The sequence below is a fragment of the Chelmon rostratus genome, chromosome 12 (assembly GCF_017976325.1).
Source record: "Chelmon rostratus isolate fCheRos1 chromosome 12, fCheRos1.pri, whole genome shotgun sequence".
Classification (NCBI taxonomy): Eukaryota; Metazoa; Chordata; class Actinopteri; order Chaetodontiformes; family Chaetodontidae; genus Chelmon; species Chelmon rostratus.
In genome coordinates this window covers 23099937-23119593 of record NC_055669.1, presented here as the reverse complement: position 1 = coordinate 23119593, position 19657 = coordinate 23099937, and the positions used below count along the sequence as shown (strand labels likewise).

Below are 19657 nucleotides of genomic sequence, written 5' to 3'. Positions count from 1 at the left end.
GCCACTGCAGTGCTGTTCTGTAGGTTCTGAGTTACAAATTTGAATTGCATAAGCAACCTATTGTAAATGCACTAAATGTGCAAAAATCTGAGTAATCCATCTGCAACTGAACGTTTTGCAGTGTACACTGAACCACACGAACAACAAAACCTTCCTGTACAGCGTTGTATGGAAAGATTAAAACCATTTTGTAGTTAACTGGGGTGACTCATCTAAGTGTTTCCCTCTTTCCAACACCTGCATGGAAACTAGAGATTGATTGGAGGGAAAATATGCACGGCTGTGCAGTTGTTTGCTTGCGAGTCGGGAAGGTTCATATGATTAATGTCTATGTACTGTAAGCCAACTGAAATTTGTCAGTCCTCTGACATTTTAGTCATACCGTTTTACCAAGGTGTCTGAGTTCCGATTATGTCTCAGGATGTTTGACATCAATGTGATATGACACCTTATACATGCAGGGACTTTTTGCTAATCCAGTTAACACTCCCATTTGGTATTTTATCTGTATATAGCTGGCTTGTTAATGGAAATTTTACAAAATGTTCTATATCATATGTCAGAAGAGCGATTACACAGTGAAAGATTTTATCAATTTTTTCCAACCCTACATGAGAATTTTAGTCTATTCTTACAGTTGACTTACAACGCTTGGTGCATCCCTGTGACCACCACAAATGGACCCTCAACCTAATTGAAACACTGCCAACAGCAGTTATACAAGTCATTTGAAAAGCTGGCCACACTGGGGCTGACCGTGCATGTGTGTTGGACTGATGCTTGCATATAAGATGAGATACAGACATCGCTTGTAGAAATGGTCACATAACCTGTGAATAAGAGGCAGTGACTTAGTCTTGCAGAATTGTTTATTATACACTCAACAGAGATGTGAAGTCAACACTTGTTTGCTCACATTTTTCACCAGTTTTTAGGGCTTCTTCTGTGTACTCAAGGCTTATTTTCTCTCAAATCTCTTATCACCTGTCAGTCTGTACCGTTTGCTGTCAGAAGCACTCTCTACCTGGGTACCAGGTTATCCATCCCTGCTTTGGCAAAGAGGATGCGCCAGTGAAGGATGTGGTGAAGCACTGAGAGCAGATACAGGTTAGCTGCACTGGCTAGCTAACAAGCAGTGCAGCATTTACTTACCTGTGCAGATATCAGTGCAATATGGGGCTGTTTTCATTATCATGCTGCAACATGAGTTGATGGCAGTGGAGGAATGACATGACAGTGAGAATCCAGTTATGGTATCGCTGTGCATTCAAATTGCCGTCAGTTACATGCACGTGTTCATGGTCTGTATGCCTGTCCATCCCATAACCCCACTGCTGCCATGAGGCACTCTGTTCACAATGTTGACATAAGCGGACCATATGACGGCATACATATAGTGCCATACAGTACAGAACAGGTACAGTGAAAACTGGGATTCACCTGTTAAGAGAATGCTGCTCCAAAAGTGCCAGGTGTCATCAAAGATTTCCTTTTAGCCTCTGTTTGACAGACAAATTCTCAGAAATGACACTGGAAATGGCTTATGGTAGTGGCATTAACATTCATGGCGTATTGTGTCATAAAACTGAAAACATTTTAGCATGGCCTTTTACTGTGACCAGCCCAAGGCCGGCCCGCCTGTGCAATAATCATTCTGTTTAATCAGCATCTTGATATGCCACACCTGTCAGGTGGATGGATTATCGTGGTAAAGGAGAAGTGCTCACTAATACAAATTTCCAACAAATTAGATCATTTATCTTAGCTTAAGAAAGATGTGAGCAAAAACAAGGTGTTGCTTTTTGATTTTTTGGTGTCGGAGGATATGTTACATTATTGCAAATCTAGCGTATCTTTCCCTCAAAGTTTGTACATGCATGACGCAACAGTGACTGTGCCATGGCTGACTTGCAGTGGCCAAAGTCAGTTGCTTTCCCTGCAACCGTAATAGATCAGTCGTGCTCACACTGCCACTTCTTCTTTTAAGTGCACAAACATACTTACTTTCTTTTTGTCTCCTTGATTTATTTTCATGTACAAAATGTTTCACCTTTTTCCCTTATTTTAAAAATGACGATATTCCCACTAAGTTGTTTGCTAAGGAAAAGGAATCTTCCACTAATCTTCCCGTTTACATGCAGCCAATATACAAAAACAGCCTCCCTCTTTCATGTGTTCTACCCCTTTCTTGAAAAGTTTGGCATTGCTGTGTTTGCACATATCCAGAAACCTGTTGATATCCAAGACTTTGACAATGTAGGCATGTTTCTCCCTCTGACCAGAGATGTGGGCCTTTCTTCAGTGTGTTCGTCTCTACCCCAGCCTTGAAAACTACTGGATAGACAACACACAGAGCTGACCGTAAACGGGCAAGAGGCCATGTGTTGCAAACGATCCCAAGTGTGAGGCATAGTCTGAATGGCACTGTGTACGTGTCCAGAGAACGCTCATCATATCCCACATGTGATGATCGGAAAACCCTCCATTTAGAATCAGGCCTAATTCAAGAAAATCCCATCAGAATATGCTGTCTACATGACGTGCAAAATTCTGAATAATAGTGGAATATTATTGTACTCAAAAACATAGTCGGTGACTCACTCTACCTTCCCTAGGCCCCCTACCCCCACACTACCCTTGTGTCTCTGACAGCCGCAGGGAAAACAATAAGCACACACATTCTCTCTAGAGAGCCGCCGTACGAGGCCGGCAGCACGCTGCCTTGTTGACAGACTGGCTGCCAGTGGATCAGTGCCCAGCTCTGGGCCTTAGGCTCTACTACTACGACTGACTGGGGCATTTCAGACAAGCAGCCCGCCAGCAAACCAGTTATTCAGCCATCCAGCCTGTCTGCCTTCCTTCAGGCACATTACCCCTCAGCAAGCTTGGCAGCGGCAGGCTTGCATCACACTTGTGGCGGGTAGATAAGGCGAACTGACTGGGTGTTGGAGACAAAAACAGTATCAAGTTTTCCTTTGTATTTGTGCTGTGGAGATCATAGTAATTGGATGGCAGGCTCAGATTCGTCTCCACCCACCTTCAACATAGGATTCTAGGCCCAACAGGCAATCACGTACAACCATAAAAATTATAGGTGTGTATATATATATATATGTATTTCAAACATAAAAGTGAAAGAGTCAATATTCAGAACTCTCTCTGGCAGTTTAGATTTAGCATGAAATGTAATACAGTTCTGTTTAATCTGGCCGTCTTGTTTGCTTCTGAACAGGATGTTTTTATAAATTGTCATATTGTCTGGATGCCAAATGTTACCCATTGTGTAACTGGATGATTGCGAGTTTCCTCCCCCAGGCCTAAAATGACGAAGTTACGGTTTGCCAGGCGTGATATTATGTTTCAGTTGGGCAATGTTTTGTTTTGTGACGATTGCTTCACAGACTGGCCTTACATTATGACCTGATTTGAACCGTTTCTTGGATTGTTGAGTTTAGTTGCAGCCCTGTTTGAAGATGTTGCTCTTGCTCTTTAAAGGGCCAAAGCTGTCCAGTATTTTATGACTTTCCTATTGTGGATATTGTCACAGTAAAATTAGATGTTATTCAGGTTGGTGTTTACTTTTTTTTTGCACCTGCAAAAGTTAAAACTTTTTTGTAGACTTTTAGAGAAATCAGTCAGTTTTAACTTGTTGAAATTGCCACTGCACATGGAAACATGGAGCTTAGCATTAGTTCAGTCATGCATTCAGTCACTGATTGGCCTAAGCTGTTTCATTCATGCTTTAAAAAGACCTGCTCATTCACAGCTGTGTGGCTTGTAGCTGACGAGTGACATCCGCTCAAATCTGTGCAGGTCTAAAGCACAGCCCCTCCATACTAGAACTAATGATCAACTTGGCGGGTGACTAGACGACCCGTCTGTCTTTCACCGTCTTGTCACTAGCTGACTTCAACCAATCAACTCAGCGAGCCATATGACGCTGTAGTAAAGCTCCTGTGGAAGGCATTTGGGAGAAGTTGGAAATACCTTCAGTTCTAATCTTTGCTCTTCTTTCAATGAAAAAAATACTCTCACGTTCTGATATAACAGTTGTCATAGCATCACTGCTAACCTGCTGCTTTCAAGCGAATAGTCGCTTCTCTCGCTGCCGTCACAGTCAGACCCGAACCACACCAATAGCTGCCAGTCATTCCTCACAGGATGCTGATTGGTCCAAAACAACTGACTTGTCCACAGATGCATAACTTGAAGCTTGGCCAGGTGGATTCTGGGCTTGCAAAGACCGGAGATGAATCGATTCTTTTCCTATGAGTGGCCATTTATTTGGCGCAAGTGTATCTGACTGAGCTCAGGAAGACTAACATCTTACATCGGCTATAAACTCTCTATCACTTTCATATCAATTAAAATTGTTTTTATTTTATTGTCTGTGTGGCAACCAGCTTTTTAAATACAGTGTGCTACCTGCACACGATCGCAGTGATAAGAAGAATACTTCCTCAGTTTAAGTGATAATGATAACTATATTTGGAAAGCGCGTTTCCTTGACCCGAAAAGCTAAAAAGTGATGTCTGTAATATTCAACCCTGCAGTTTTGATGTAATTTCTAGTGAGAGCACATCCATCCTTCGTGTGTCTCACCTCTATCTGTGTCTTTGTAGGAACACCATCTCCAGCGGGCCATCTCGGCGCAGCAGGTATATGGCGAGAAGCGGGACAATATGGTCATCCCGGTCCCCGAGGCAGAGAGCAACATCACCTACTATGAATCCCTCTACCCTGGGGACTACAAGATGCCAAAGCAGCTAATTCACATACAGCGTAAGTGGGCTTCTCTAATGGCAAATATGTGATGCAGAAAGCAGAGAAAATTAGTTTGATGCAGTAAATTAGGAACCTCGCTTGTTTTCATTAGCTTGTAATAGTGTTTCCCTCAATTCTTTTCAATGCATTAAGTGACCCGTGGGGGCTGTTGATCAAAATTATGCGGCAATTAGTAGAATATTTCACGTCAGTGTAGCTTTTTTTGCGCTTTCTTTATTTGTAGACATCATTCATCCATTTCAATACATTATACTCAGCTTTATAGTCTAAAAGTTAGTTTCCCACAGAAAGAAAAGGAGACCTGGAAATGGCATTTTAACCCATGTGGCATTAAAAGTGAATATAGCATCTTAGTTGTGTAAAGGCTTATAAAAGGTTATACCTATGGACATGTCACATTCAGCGAAGACTCCATAGGTAGTGAAGACGATCTGTTATTTCTGACAGCTATTCATCCATTTAATGACATCAGGCATGTGTGTTATGAGCTTTTACTGAGTTGTCATACATTTGTCAAAGTAAATGAGTTTGTGAGATTGCCTACTTCAGGAATGATGTCAAAGAACAGGGGATTGGTAGATTGCTTAGTTCAGTAACCATTGATGTCACAAGTGGTTGCCATGATAGTTTCTCAAAGGAAAGCAATTTGCTGTACCCTAAACGGAGACACTGTTATCAGTTGAAATGACAAATGTTTGGTCGTGTCAAATTGCTGTTGGACTGATTTCAGGGTTTCCTCAGGGGTCTAGACAGTCTTAAACATCAAAGAATTCAGTATCGATCATTTACAGGTCTGGAAAGTCAAGTGTTCGAACCAAAATGTCTAAAAAATAGAATGAATATTTGTCTGCTGTCTAGTTGCGAGTAGGCACGTAATGCAGCTGTACAATTACAAGGTGACAGTCGATCAAAATCTACGAATCCAAGGCACTGCACAAGAATATTGAGACTTAAAATTGGAAAACTCATCAAAGTCTTATATAATTACCCTGGTGAGCTTGCTGTGATAGTCACGTCAATAAGCGTATATCCCATCTGCCATACCCAGTTGCCTTGATGGCAGCTCAATATGGAAGTGATTTGCTTTAATTAAATCTGGACTGTTATCATTTCAAAGATGTAGCAGCACATACTTTGGTCTTTTACATTGGTTGCTCTCTAACTGTAAGTTCAGGTGCTATGCATGTCTGGTGGAAGCCAGGTAAATTTGATTTTGGTTCTTGCTGTGAGTTAATGCTGGATTAAAACACAAGACACACTAAGAGTGTTGAGACAGTTGTTGAGAACCAGAAAGAAAATGAGTTAATTTGAAAAATAGAAGAGTTGAAAAGTTAAATGAAAGTGAGTGGAGAGCTTTTATATTTTTCTCTCTCTTGAGCCAGAAATATGCTCACAGTAGACCATTAGAAAAGGGCAGAGAGTCGCATTTTATGCTTCAGCTAAAATGATACTGATGTATCTTTTGACCTGCAGAAATACTGTGCATTATTTAGCTTTCATACATACATAAATGCAGACTCCATTAAATTGTCTCATGAAGTGTGAGGTCAGGTTGTTAACTGGGTTGGATGTGACAGAATGTACCAAACAGCCAGATATTCTGTTGTGTTTTTACTCCAGTCAGCCCTTCTGCTTTCACTTGTCCGGAAGGGCAAATCTGCAGTAATTATGCCTGATAATCATCTAACCTTAGGATCTAACAGATGCTGGGTCCGCTGTACTCTTAAAGCACTTATTCCAGTTGCTGAGGGCCACCAGTACGACGTAGTTTAATGAATATTGTATCTTCTGCAGAAAAGACCTTTTTTCTTTTTTTTACTTTGGGTGCTGCAGTTCTCCGTTTGCTGAGTGACCTCTTCGGCGCACATAGTTGCTACTGCAACAATTTGATTTGTTGATGTAGGTCTGAACGAAAAACCTCCTTTCATCCACCATTTCTTTGCATTAGTTTATGTCTTTTTACATTTTCTTTCTCTCAGCTGTCGCTCACTGCAGCCACTGTTAAAATGTTTTGATCGAAGCTGTTTGCCTTTTGTGAGGGTTGTGTTTCTGCAGACAGGCTCAACTCTGCTTTTTATTTTTGTCTCTATGTTGTAATTGTGTGCAGTAGTTGAACAGTTTGATCTGTATCTGTAAACGGTCTAGCAGTGAATGTTGTAATTCTATGCTCCGACTTGTTTTATTTCGTAATGTAAGACTGTTTTCTTTTCACACGCCAGGCTCGATATGATCTCAGCTATGCATCCGTGCTGAAAACTTGTAATTAAAATCATCGTCATTAAATGATGAATTCTAAATATGCACTGCTATGTAGGTGGTAACCTTGCCTCTGTGGTGGGCACAGTGTTACCGAGTAGAGGGTGTACTCATTGTACATCGGCTGTGTGATTTGGCAGTAAACAAAAACTCACACTGAATGTAAAAAATCACTTGAGGCATAGAGTGGTGAAAGTGATTTGTGATTTTTGCACACAGAAATTATACTTTCTTGTCCTTCTGCAATTCAGTGGATCAAAGTTAGATTTGGTGTCCATAGCTGCTTCTCCAGCAATAACTAAAAGTTAAGGTTCACAGAAAGTCAGTATTTAGTGTCGCAGCAGTGCCGTCAAGTGATTTCAAAAGAAACTTAAGCTGAATTTTAATTTTCAGTCATCAGGTTTACTGTAAGTAAAGGGATCAGCTTTACCAGATCACTTAAAGGTTGTCACTGAAGGTTTTTTTTTTTTTTTAATACCCCTAATTTTATCTTTTTGAATGGATCTGTGTGGTTAAAAATGTGCATTCTCCCCATTTGCTCCCCTGTGTGAGCCTGCAATGGTCAACTTAAATTAAGATCAAAACATGAGGGCAGTTGCAACAAACGCTTATCTGAATATGGCAATAACAGAAGAGTGATAAAGAGGACGTTAACAACATTTGGAAACTAGGAATTTTTTAAAGAGCAACAAAAAGGCTAAAGAGTAAGAACTTGATTTAAAACAAGAAATCCACGGACACATGACTCCTCATCCACAACTTAACTTGCAGTACTTCATTTCGTTTGTTTTCTCAGCCAATTGACTCCTCTATCCTTGATTTAAATTGTTTCCTCTTCTCAACATCCCTGCAGCTTTCAGCTTGGACACAGAGCAGCCCGACTACGACCTGGACTCGGAAGATGATGCATTTGTCAATAAGCTGAAAAAGAAGATGGAGATCAGCTTCCTGCAGTTCGAGGAGATGATTGACCGGCTGGAGAAAGGCAGTGGACAGCAGGTTGGCACTGTTTATGTCTCCATCTGCACCCAAAACACAGCCAGCTGTAAAGAAAGGCCCGTGAAATACCTTATAGACCAGAGCACAATGAGCTTTTGAAAAATGGTGGTACCTGAATTAAATAGTTGGTAGCAAAAATTTGAAACCTTTTGTGGTAAGACAGTCTGAGCAGAAAAGCCTGTCGTAACAGATTTATCACCCTCGCCGCTCTGCAAATGCATCGTATTTCTCAATGTAACTCCTGTCTGTATCTCTTAGCTGGTGAGCCTTCCGGAGGCCAAACTGCTGCTAAAGGAGGACGATGAACTCATCAAGGAGGTCTTTGACTACTGGAGCCGCAAGAGGAAAAATAGCAAGGCCAACTCTCTCATCCCCACCGTCAAGCAGGAGAAACGGGACGGCTCCAGCACCAGTGACCCGTATGTGGCCTTTCGACGGCGCACCGAGAAGATGCAAACCAGGAAGGTCAGTGGGCTGTTCATACTTGTTCCGTCCCTCTGTTGGTTGTTGGGTGACTATGGCTGGGGGACTAAGAAACTCTTTTCTTGTGCCTCGTACCAGGAAATGTTTGTCATGTTAGCTAAGCTTCCTCCTTACAGTAAATAGTTTTCACAGTCATTACATTTCACTTTGTCATCTTTGAGAAGCTTGGCCGGATTAGCTAGATCCAGTTTGTCATATTGTAAACACTGTACATGTCTGACCTGTGATGTAGATGGAATAGACCGTCAGTACCTGACCCTGACAGGCTGACAAAAGACGAATGCTGTCAGACACTGAAATCTCATTCAACCAACAGCATCTTGCTTCATTAGAGAGTTTGTGTCAGCGCATACAATAGCTCTGTGTCAATCAGTGCAGCTTTTACTGAGGATGTGTCTGTCTGGACTGAATGAACTTAAGGGCAAAGTGAGAGATTTAGTCTGCTCAACAGGCTGAGCTCCTCTGTGAAATGCTAATTGATGAAGGTGCAGTCATTACTTATGTTACATTTGGTGCTTTTCAAAAGAGGCTAAAGTCCCTGATTAGAGATGTTTCAATTCATACACAACTAAAAACACAAAGTTCAAGACTGTTTGATACCTTGATGGACAATAAAAGTAAGAAACGCACCTTCCCAACTCACCAAAGTGTAGCCTAACAAAGAATCCACCCCCTTTTAAAACGAATTAGACTAATTACATACTCCAGTGGATTAGTTTCTTGAGTTAGTGATACTAAACTGCTGAGCACAGTGCACCTTGAAATTGTAGTTTCCTCTCAGCCCTCTTGTGAAGGATGTAAATGCCACCAAGTGGCCATTTGAAGAATTTACCCTGATGTTAACGTTATGATCTTGATAACCTGTTTGATGAAAGCAAACAACTTCAGAAATGTTCGAAGTAGTAATGCATCAAAAATCTGCCAGATGTTTCCATGTTTGATGCATATAATGAATGTTAATAAGTTTAAACACAGTTTCTACAACTGCAGAGATGTGTTTTATAATTACTGATAATTGTGTAGCAGATATAGTTGTCAGTATTGTTTTTGAAAGTGACTTTAATTTGCCTCCATTTATCATCTTAATGTGAGGCTCAAAGCACTAATGAAGTTGAAGTTTACATGTAATCATTGTGGCTTGTGTTTGTTCTCATTAAACATTGCTCACACCTATTTCTACCTTCAACACTCAGAACCGTAAGAATGACGAAGCGTCCTATGAGAAGATGCTGAAGCTACGCAGGGATCTCAGCCGAGCCGTCACCATCCTGGAAATGATCAAGAGGAGGGAGAAGAGCAAGAGAGAGCTGCTGCATCTCACACTGGAGATCTTTGAGAAGAGGTGAGTCTGCATCAGTGTAGAAATAAAAGATAAAGCAGTGAGACGGCAGGGTGACATGAAAAGGAAAAAGTCTTGTGACTGCTGAAAGAAGACAATTAAATCTGCTTTTTTTCCCACATTTGTAAGGTACGATGCTGCTTAGCGCCGTTTCCAAATGATTTTTCATTTATTTAGTTTTGACGGGGGAAAGCAAACCGCTGCACCAGTGTTGTGTTGTTCAGTCTGAGCAGTTTTAGTTCATCGTTTTTCCCTTTTCTCTCCAGAAATGTCATGTCTGACTTTGGTGGTGAGGTGATGGCAGAGGTGTTGGCCGAGCGTGCACTGGTGAGGCCGCAGATCATTCCCCTGGTCCCCCTCACCAACCAGTACCGACACCAGGACCACATGGACCTCAAGGACTATAAGTCCAAGGTCAGGCTCACTGTTAAACTTTCTGATATTGGACTGGATAATTTGTAAAGTGTGAAAAGTTTGTCTCTAAACATCTGATTACATATTAAATGTGCAAGATTAAAGATTACCAATTGTCTGCAGTCCTAAAGATGTGCCTCTAAGGTGCTTTAAAATCTCACGAGTTATCTCTTTCTCCTTTTTAGCCCGAGAAGACAGAAGTTCCCCGACAGAAGAGGAAGTATGAGAAGAAGCAGAAGGTGTTGCCTCTGTCGTCGGGCACCCCTCACCATCCGGGTCCCGTTGTCTTCAATGCAAAGGACCTCAACCAATACGACTTCCCCAGCTCAGATGACGAGCCCTTCTCCCAGGTGCATGCACAACTCGTGCACACACGGCCACTCAATCATGCAAAACCAGACGCACTGTGCAGACCAAGCGTGACCGCTCGTCTCGCAAACGTCAATCGTCTTTAGACGTTTTTTGCTGGATGTGTTCAAGTGAATTGTCTAACATTTATTCTTGCAAGTCAGTTTTTTGTGGATTGCATTTCGTCATTTCTAGTAAACATGATTCAGAAATGATGTTTTACTGAATTGGCAACAGCAATTTTATTCTGATTAGATTCTTTGACACAGCAACAGAGTCTGTGCTCTGTCCCTATTTCCAGTGCTAGTGATTTTAGAGGCACCGCACTCTGCCCTTTTCCTGATAAATCCAAACACAACTGAAAAATCACACGAGATGAGCAGGTGAAAAATGTATTAAAACCAGAACCTCCGGCTTCAGTCTTAGAAATTCTGCTCTTCCAGTGACCTTACTGACCTCTGACCTCTGTGTCCACAGCTGCACTCAGGCTCATCAGATGCAGAGGAGGAGAACGACCCAGATGGTGCCTATGCCTTTCGCAGGAAGGCAGGCTGCCAGTACTACGCTGTAAGTACTGTGATCAACCACACTTAATGTAAAAAGCATATTAGAGCTTTACTTTCACATGGTGGTGTGTTTTAAGAGGGCACCATGTCCCAGCAGGGTTGCTCTGAGCTTGTAGATACTTTTAGATGCTCTTTGCAAACATTTCCTGGAGCAGGAACAATTATCCATGTTGAGTTGTTGTGTTGTGACATGCTGTGAAAGGTTTTAGATCATGTCCACTGTGTTTAAATTTATATAGCATAGCTGAAATAATGTAGAAGAGTTGTCTTGTGTTCAGCAGGGGGACTAATTTGTGTGTCTTTATAGCGGAGTATTTACTTTACAGATTTTACGTTTATCTTAAGGAAGTAAGTTCACACTCCACAGTTGACTGAGGGTTATCGAGGCACAGTTTGCAAAGATCAGATGACAATAAATCAATTGGTGACATTCAGCATCCTGTTTGCTTCCAGGCTCATCAGGATCGTGTGGGTAGCTGGCCATGGTGCGGACCCTGGGAGGACGGTTTAGCAGAAGCTCGCTTTCGCTACAGCCTCACCACGCTCACCGTGCCACGGCGCTGCCTTGGTATGGCTCGACGACGTGTGGGACGAGGCGGCAGGTCAGTGAAATTTCTCTGAGTCAGATTTAATTACTTTACAGTTCTATTACTAGTTAGGTGCACACCTTTTTAATGGCTTGGACATGTAGCATGCTAATGTGTGATTTTTAAATCTCACAGGCAGTGGTGGATAATAGATTAGCTGCGGAGATCTTTTCTTTGCCAACAAGGAAGCAAGGACTGCTTGAATTTTTCCTGTTTTCTCTTGCTATTGACAGCCACACCTAGAAGTATTCATGTCTAATTACATGCTTAATTGAATAGAATATTTGATTATAAAAGTGTCAAAGAGCTGACCCTCTCTTTCTCTCACAGGGTGTTGCTGGATAGGGCATACTCGGACTATGACGACATTTTCCACGGACTGGATCCAGAAATGCTCAACCTGCCTCTCCCTCCCTCTCCTCCTCCTCCTGCTCCTTCTCCAACTTCTTCACGCTCACCGGCCACCGACAAGTTTGCCAGTACCTCAGAAACAAATACCTCAGACAGAAGTTCCTCCTCCTTCAACTCCTCTCCTTCCTGTCCCTCTTCCACGGACCTCAGTCAGATACTGTTGAATATAAAGTCGTGCCGATGGAGGCACTTTAGACCACGGACACTACCACTACATGAGCTGGACAATGCCCACCCGCTTTTCAGGAAGTTGAGTCGAGGCCTGAAGCGGCCAGTCTCAGCCTCCACAGCTGGAGGACGGCCCTATGGCTCTCAACGCCCGGCGAGGGTTGTACCTGCACCCGCACCCACTGCTGGTAAGTAGATTGGCTGCTTTTATATAGATAATTGAGATAATTGGGACCAAGTCATCCATGAGATTATTCAGCTTCCTTTTTACCTCTACTTTTTTTTTTCTTTTTTTCTTACCTGGATTGTGGCGATCATTGTTTCCTTGTTTGTTCTGAGTTTTTAAATGGCGAGACCGGTGTCCCTCTGTCCTCTAGCTGCATTGTAAAAGTTTTTTGTTCTTCATCAGATACAGCTGTTGCTTGGCATTCACACTGTGTCACCTCCCACACCCACCCAGTCCACACAGTGTCAATTAAGACTGGGTTTGATAAATAAATTCATGAGATGCACAGTATTTGTTAGGGTGTGTGGACACAGAGGCATGGGGTGTTGAATACAAACTAAATGCCACAGGCTCCTGGTAGTATTACTCAGTCGGGCAGTTGCTGCTACGAGTCGCGTACGTTTTGATTTGCATGGAAAGGAACTGCCTATTGATTGTGTTCTTGAAAACCAATTTGCTTGTTAAGTACCATAACGAAAGTAAAGCAGACATAATGAACAAGAGATTTCATAACAAAACGAGCCGCTCCTGTAGACACTCTCAGAGGCGACAAGTCTGCAGAGAGAGCAGCTGCAGAGAGGTTGTAATTAAAGGTGCAGTATTTTGATTAAATGAGACGGGACCAGATTGGATGGAAAAAAGCACGACTGGTGATCCAGATGGAGGCAGTGCCAGAGTATGAGCTGTGACTTACAAATGAGTGACAAGTGACTCCTGGATCCTGTGAACGAGAGAACTGAAGGGCTCTCGGGGATTAAGAAAATCAATATTGCACTGAGGCACAAGGCCACGTAATACCTTGAAATGTGGGAATCAATAGAAAGCTAGTGAAAGACTGATAACCATATTATTTACAGGATAAATAACTGGCATGCACATAAGACCACGGGTGAACACACACATGCACACGAGAAAGCAGGTGTCTGTGATAAACCAGATTATGGCTGAGAAATTGAAAAAAATGAGAATGTGTTTGCTGGAGAGACTGCCAACTGTCAAACAATTGTGTTTACATGCAGGTCAGTAATTAGATTTCTTCCCTACCCACTGTGAGGTTTTTGAATTAAAGCTAAAATATTTTGATTGTACCATGAAAGCCAACAGTAGTAATCTGGTTTCTAAAGTGCGTGTAAATAAACTGCGTGGCATGTTACCAGTATGACTTTGGGTGGGCAGGGCCAGACCCAACACACTTCAGTCTCATTTGCAAACTACAGGCCTGATGATACAAGTGTAGAATGAGTTCTGATGATCTGTCGTTTGTCAGTTAATGTACAGTAACACCTCTGGTCTAATGGTAAGAGTCAAAGCTTTCAGGTTCTGCTGAGCTGAAGAACAAACCTCACCAGTAAAGTCTGTGACCCTGCTCATAGTTCTCCTTTCACGGCTGCCTCATCAGTGAAAGCAGCATTGGCTGCATGTGGGTTGATTGAAGCGTTGTTGTGCCTTTGCATTACTGTGTGGATTACAGACACACAGGCACACAAACATAGTACCGCCAAGAGTCTGCAAGATTCTGCTGCAAAAAGAAGGCAGAGAATGGAAAAAGGCTAACATGGGTGCATAAAGAAATGTAATTTCATTCAACAAAAAGAAATGAGTAACAAATATTTATGACCATATTTGTGTTGTCATGGGACACCCTCAAGAGAAAAAGGTAAAGAGGAAAACCGTGGCTTCAGACAACCTCATGTATCAGTGATGAGATCTGTTTGTGAAGTTGAGCTTCGCCGGGTTTCACGTGGAGCTGAACTGCAAGATCCTGCAGCATGTGTGGCCGCTGCATCGCATTTAAGGGCCACGTCTAATCACACACAACCTTTTCATGCCTCGTGCACACATACCCGGACAAAGTGTGACCTCCTCATCGCTTGGCCGCCATGTTTCTAGCAGAAGAATTGTTTCAGTCCACAAGTTGTCCGGTACTTCAGAATCGTATGCCAACACATTCATTGTGTCAGATATGTCAGAGTAAACCGTGCCATCTCCTTGTTCCTTCATTTACAAGTGAGCAACGTGTGATATCGATGAATTTGTCTGCATGTGTCTTCTTGGATTTGATTATCAGTAGAAACCATGTGTTAAAGCAGTATTTTAAACATGGATATGAATCTACTCCCAGGTCTGTAACAAACCTCTTGTCTCTCTCAGCTGTCACAGCCGAACAGTACCAGCAGCATCAGGAGCAGCTGGCCCTGATGCAGAAACAGCAGCTGGAGCAGATCCAGCTGCAACAGCAAGCCAACAGCACCGCCACTGCAAACAGCACACACGTCAGTATCCCACAGTCCGTTTAGGTTGTCAGACGCACACTGAATGTGCTCTGATTGCGTTTTTCCTCCATTTCTTTCATCTCATTAGTGACTTCAACAATTTTCTTCTCCCCCAGCAGTCCAATACGTTGGACCAGGCCACCGCTCTGTTCGCCGCCTCGGCCCTAGTCACCGCCGACCAACTGCTGGCTCTCAAACCCAAGGAGGAGCTAGCCCTGGGAGGCGGAGTCAATGGCGTCCTCTCCCCCTCAGGTATGTCGACCCCACTCCATGAGCGTGGCCCTCCTCTGAACTCCACAAGTGAAGTTGCAGTTGCAATGGCTTGAGTAATTCAATAAGGTGGTCATTTTATTATTAACTGTGTTCTTTGTCTCTGATGGCCGTCTCGATTATTCACACCACAAGCCACATTGAGAATGTTTCATTACTGTCAGGGTATGCCACGCTTATCCCAACTTGTGGTCATTTTTATCAGCCAAAATATAATTTGTTTTGAAAAATAATGCAACCGCAACGTTGTTAAAACTAAAAGCAATTCAGATTTAGAGTGCACTTCACCCAAGTGCTTCAACATGGAGTGCACTGAAAGAGCAGATAACAGCACAAAGCAGACTGTACAAAACCTGCAGCACTAAACCCCCCAACAGCAGATGCCATTTCAGGCAGCAGGGTTTGGTAGATAACTGAGAGAAGTGACAAAATGGTATTTCCATTTGAGATCCTTCTGCAGATGAAAACAGCGCACCAAGGATCTGTCCTTTCCAGACAAAACTGCTGCACACGTAGATAATGACAAAGAAGTTTTGTCCTAATACGAACTTTTTTTTGTGACTCTGGTGAAAAGAAATTAAACGTAGCTCGTCGTCTGCCTCGCAGTAGACGTTTTATATTGTCAAAGTCTTAAAGATGAGACATATTGAGCTGTTGTGACATGGCAGCTTTTAAACCTCTGCACCCCCCCCCCCCCCCCCCCCCCACATCTACTTTTGACTGGTTTTAAGAGTTTAACCTCTTTTGATGTACTTGAGTAGTACAATTTACTATAACAGGATTTTTCATCAAGCAACAGTTTCTAATTAAAACCTCCAATCTCCAAATCCCAACTCCCACCCCTGTCACCAACCACCCGCCCCTCGTCCCCTCCCCCACCACCGCCTGGCCTCTTGACCCCTCAGGTGTCTACAAGGGCTTGCACCTCTCAAGCACAGCGTCACCTTCCCCCGCTGCCCCGGCTCCTCCCACCACTACCCCGACACCCGGCTTGCTCCATCCGTGTACCACCACCAGCTCCGCCTCCGCTACCAGTAACAACAATGGCACCGCCCACCCCGCCAACACCACTACCACTACAGCCACCACTCAGGTCCTGCTGGGAAACAATAACAGCCTCCGTCTGGGTGTTCCCACCGGCAAGCGTGTCCACGCCCCCCGGACGCTGAGCGCCACCATGTCGACATCCGCCTTAAAGCTCGCCCATGCAGCCGCCGCCGCCAACTGTCAGAAACCCAAGGTCACTACGGCCTCGGCCTCACCGCTGGACATAGTGCCCAGGTGAGAATATATATGGAACCAGTGGGAGGACATTAAGAGGTGGAAGACCAGGTAGCCAGTCTGCAGAACAGGGCCCATGATAAGTCTGCTAGAAAGTATGGAAGATGACATGTCAGCACTGTTTTTAGAAGTGTATCTGCAGTAGGATCAGTTTCAGTTCACACCCAGCTGACTGGTTAATGTTGAGTTTGCACTGATGCAGTGACAGGAAGTTGTGGTCTAGCTTTAGTTTGTGAGAACTGTCCAGCAGTCGGTGGTCCGAGCTAGCTGGTCTGGCCTGTCTAGCTTCACTTTTAGCTCATTCACCTTCTCCTCAAATTGTTGTTCAGTGGATTTAGTGACAGTTTTCGTCAATGACAGAAGGAGTTTGGCCTTGAAGTACTGAATTGGCTCTTTGAATCCCTCGCCCTCTACCACGCTGATTATTGGTCTCAATCATTGGGCACACCAACAGGGTCTCAGACTGGCGTCCATCACACTTTGTCCCAACATGTCTGTGTGAATTAACATGCAGTGTGTGACCAGTCAGACATACTGTAGGTGGTTAACTGTTGAGATCCCTAATGTGGAGTTTCTGACAATATGGCTGACATGAGACACGCTTGTTTATTGTTACAGGTGAAATCGGTCTGATTGACAGACCCTCTGAAGCATTCACAGGTGTGCCAAACAAGAGATCTTGTTCACATCCTCCACAGGCAGGCTTTAAAAAACAAACGCAGTATCACAAAAGGAAGTATGTCGAGCACTTGGCACTATATTTATCTCACTGCTGTGCTTTTGTACGAAGGCAAGTTTTACCAGATATACAACTGCTGGACTTGAGTGTAAACTGAAGAAAAGCCTTCCGTTCGTTTCCGTGCAGCTCGTAGATATGACCTCACGACGAGGCGCAGGTGCTTGTAGATGGCGCTGGTAGAGTGGCTAGCCTTCAGAGCCTTCAGTGTGGAGATATTCCAGCAATCGAAAAGGCTGTTTAAAGGACACATTTTAATCCTTTGATTATATGATGAGCTTGCACCTACTGTGTTTTTATATGGAAAGAAATTTCTTTTGAAATTGGCCAGTTTAGTCTTCCGTGATATCATTGAGTGGTGGAGAAAAGGGCTTCAGCTAAATGCAGCTATCGAGACTGAATTTACACGACCATTATAATTTTCTTGCCTCGGCCATATTTGTCGTAGCAAGTGACAATTAAAGCCCTTTTCCACTGCAGGAGCTGAAGGAAATGTAACGCAAGTCGTGGGTTCTGCTTTTGTTTCCATTGTTCTCTGCCTGCTCTGGGGACGAGTTGTTGGAAGTAAATTTTAGCACTGCTAAGTGCAAGTGGGAGGTACCTTTGGGTCACAGCCAGGGGAAAATGCATGGACCAATCCCACATATCACAACATAGTGAGTTTGAATAAACTCATTGTAAGTAAGTCAAGACAGTTGCCCGTTCCGATTATGACCGAAACGCACGAGTTAGAAGTTAGATTCTGATTATTCCTGCTGTAGAAGAGGGCTGTTACTACCTTTTTATGAAACATTTTAAATGCACACTACTCTGTTTTTGTGTGTCTTACCGTCCTTTGTCTCCTTTTGTCCGCAGGGAGAATCACGAACAAGACAAGCCAGCACTGAACAGTCTATCAGAGAACACAATGGCCATGGAGGTTACGTAGCCTCCCGTACGCAGGACGGGGGCAGCGTCACTCCTTTGTTGTTGTTTTTTTTAGGTGCTATGCATCGTTTGTTAGTCGGGAAAGCGAGTGGTGTCGGAATGAGCACGGCGAGGCTGGGTTTCCATGGTAACTGTTTTGGGACTTAATTGCAATGCTCGTCTCGTACAATTTTTTTTCTCTCCCCCCCTTTTCCCTATTTGTTACTGTTAATAAGAGATCGTCTGTAAATTCTTAATATGGCAATTATATGTACAGTACTGCATATTTGTAATACCCCCCTCCCCACCCCCCTGTTCTTGTATATAACATTACTTGAATACAGAATTGTTCATTTGTGATGTTTTGCACTCAAGATATAAAAAAAAAAATCAAAATTAAAAAGAGAAAACGACAAACTGCAACTGGTGCGAGTATGAGGTGTGAAAGTTGTACCACAGAAAAATGTGTGTCATCACATGCATGGTGGGAACCTGCTGTTTGATCTATTTATTGTGCCGTGTTTACAAAGGTTTTTTTTTCTTTTTCATAATCTGCTTTCTTTTTTTATACACTGTACCCCTCACAGGTTCCCCGTGCTGTAGTCAGTGTTTAGCTAGATTAAAAAAAAAAACTTTTTTTTTTTTCTTTTTTGGATGTTGTGAACATGGCCGGGGGCTCGCCTGTTTTCGGGCGGTCTTCCGTGATGTTCCCATGAGTCGTGTTGAGTCCACAGCAACATGCATTCATACAGAGCGAGGCGCAGGGCGGTAGAAGACGACAGGTGTGAATTTGTTTGTGGTAGGCATCAGTTTGTCAGTGGGTTAATCAGTTTCCACAAAGCTCTTCCATACATATATTATTCCTGAGACAAGTAACAAAACGGGGATGAAGACTCTTTCCCAGAAGACTTTGCTGCTTCTGACTTATCTAAGCACTATATAATTTGTTTTTTAATTGATTGATGCTGCTTTTCTATGATTTTGGCTTCTGGTTTGCACCAGATGGCCTCATTTACTTTTTGTTTTCTCTCAAAGATAATCCCCCACCTCATCATTTTTTTAAATAAATATTTTTGTACCTCCCACTTTTTTTATTTTAATTGTCCTCACGAAAGACTTCATTCTTTTGTTACTTGTTGATCTTAAAAAAAAAAACAAAAAAACTGAGGGAGTTAAAAAAAAATGCAGTAACTGACATTTAATATCATTCCAGCTTCGACATAGTAAGGAAGAAAACATGTATGAATTGAAGAAAAAAAAAAAAGTTTTCTCTACTTTTAAAAACTCCAGAAGGCTGCGAGGCCATGAACCACAAGTTATCGGGTGCCTTCATTTGGGAAAAAAATAAAAACCTTAAAAAAAAAACAAAAAAAAAGCTCTCTTCTGTGAAGAGTTTGGTACTGAACAAGGCTACTTGTAGTTTTTCTTTGTCTGTACCACAATCCCAATGCCCATTCCAATGGCCCAGTTGATTCATGAACCTTTTTGTTTTTGTAGACCCTTCCTCCACACACACACACACACACACACACACACACACACGCATATACGGGAAAGACTAAGAATCCTCTTGAATTGTCACAAAATGAAATAAAAATCCAGGGCATTA

At 42.8% G+C, this 19657-nt stretch overlaps 1 protein-coding gene across 3 annotated transcripts in view; it reads left to right on the top strand.

Annotated features, from left to right (window-relative positions):
* Positions 1-19657, top strand: part of LOC121614764 (enhancer of polycomb homolog 1-like) — a 30300-nt gene extending 10643 nt beyond the window's left edge. For 2 of the 3 annotated variants that reach the window (XM_041948820.1, XM_041948818.1), the window contains 13 exons: positions 4623-4782; positions 7895-8040; positions 8299-8505; positions 9717-9865; positions 10129-10276; positions 10462-10626; positions 11102-11191; positions 11644-11792; positions 12108-12544; positions 14734-14855; positions 14972-15107; positions 16031-16406; positions 17998-19657. In XM_041948820.1, the coding sequence (XP_041804754.1) occupies positions 4683-4782; positions 7895-8040; positions 8299-8505; positions 9717-9865; positions 10129-10276; positions 10462-10626; positions 11102-11191; positions 11644-11792; positions 12108-12544; positions 14734-14855; positions 14972-15107; positions 16031-16406; positions 17998-18070 (2298 nt within the window). In that variant the 5' untranslated portion in view covers positions 4623-4682 and the 3' untranslated portion in view covers positions 18071-19657. The remainder of the gene's footprint in view (positions 1-4622; positions 4783-7894; positions 8041-8298; positions 8506-9716; positions 9866-10128; positions 10277-10461; positions 10627-11101; positions 11192-11643; positions 11793-12107; positions 12545-14733; positions 14856-14971; positions 15108-16030; positions 16407-17997) is intronic. The other variant, XM_041948819.1, reaches the window with a different exon arrangement.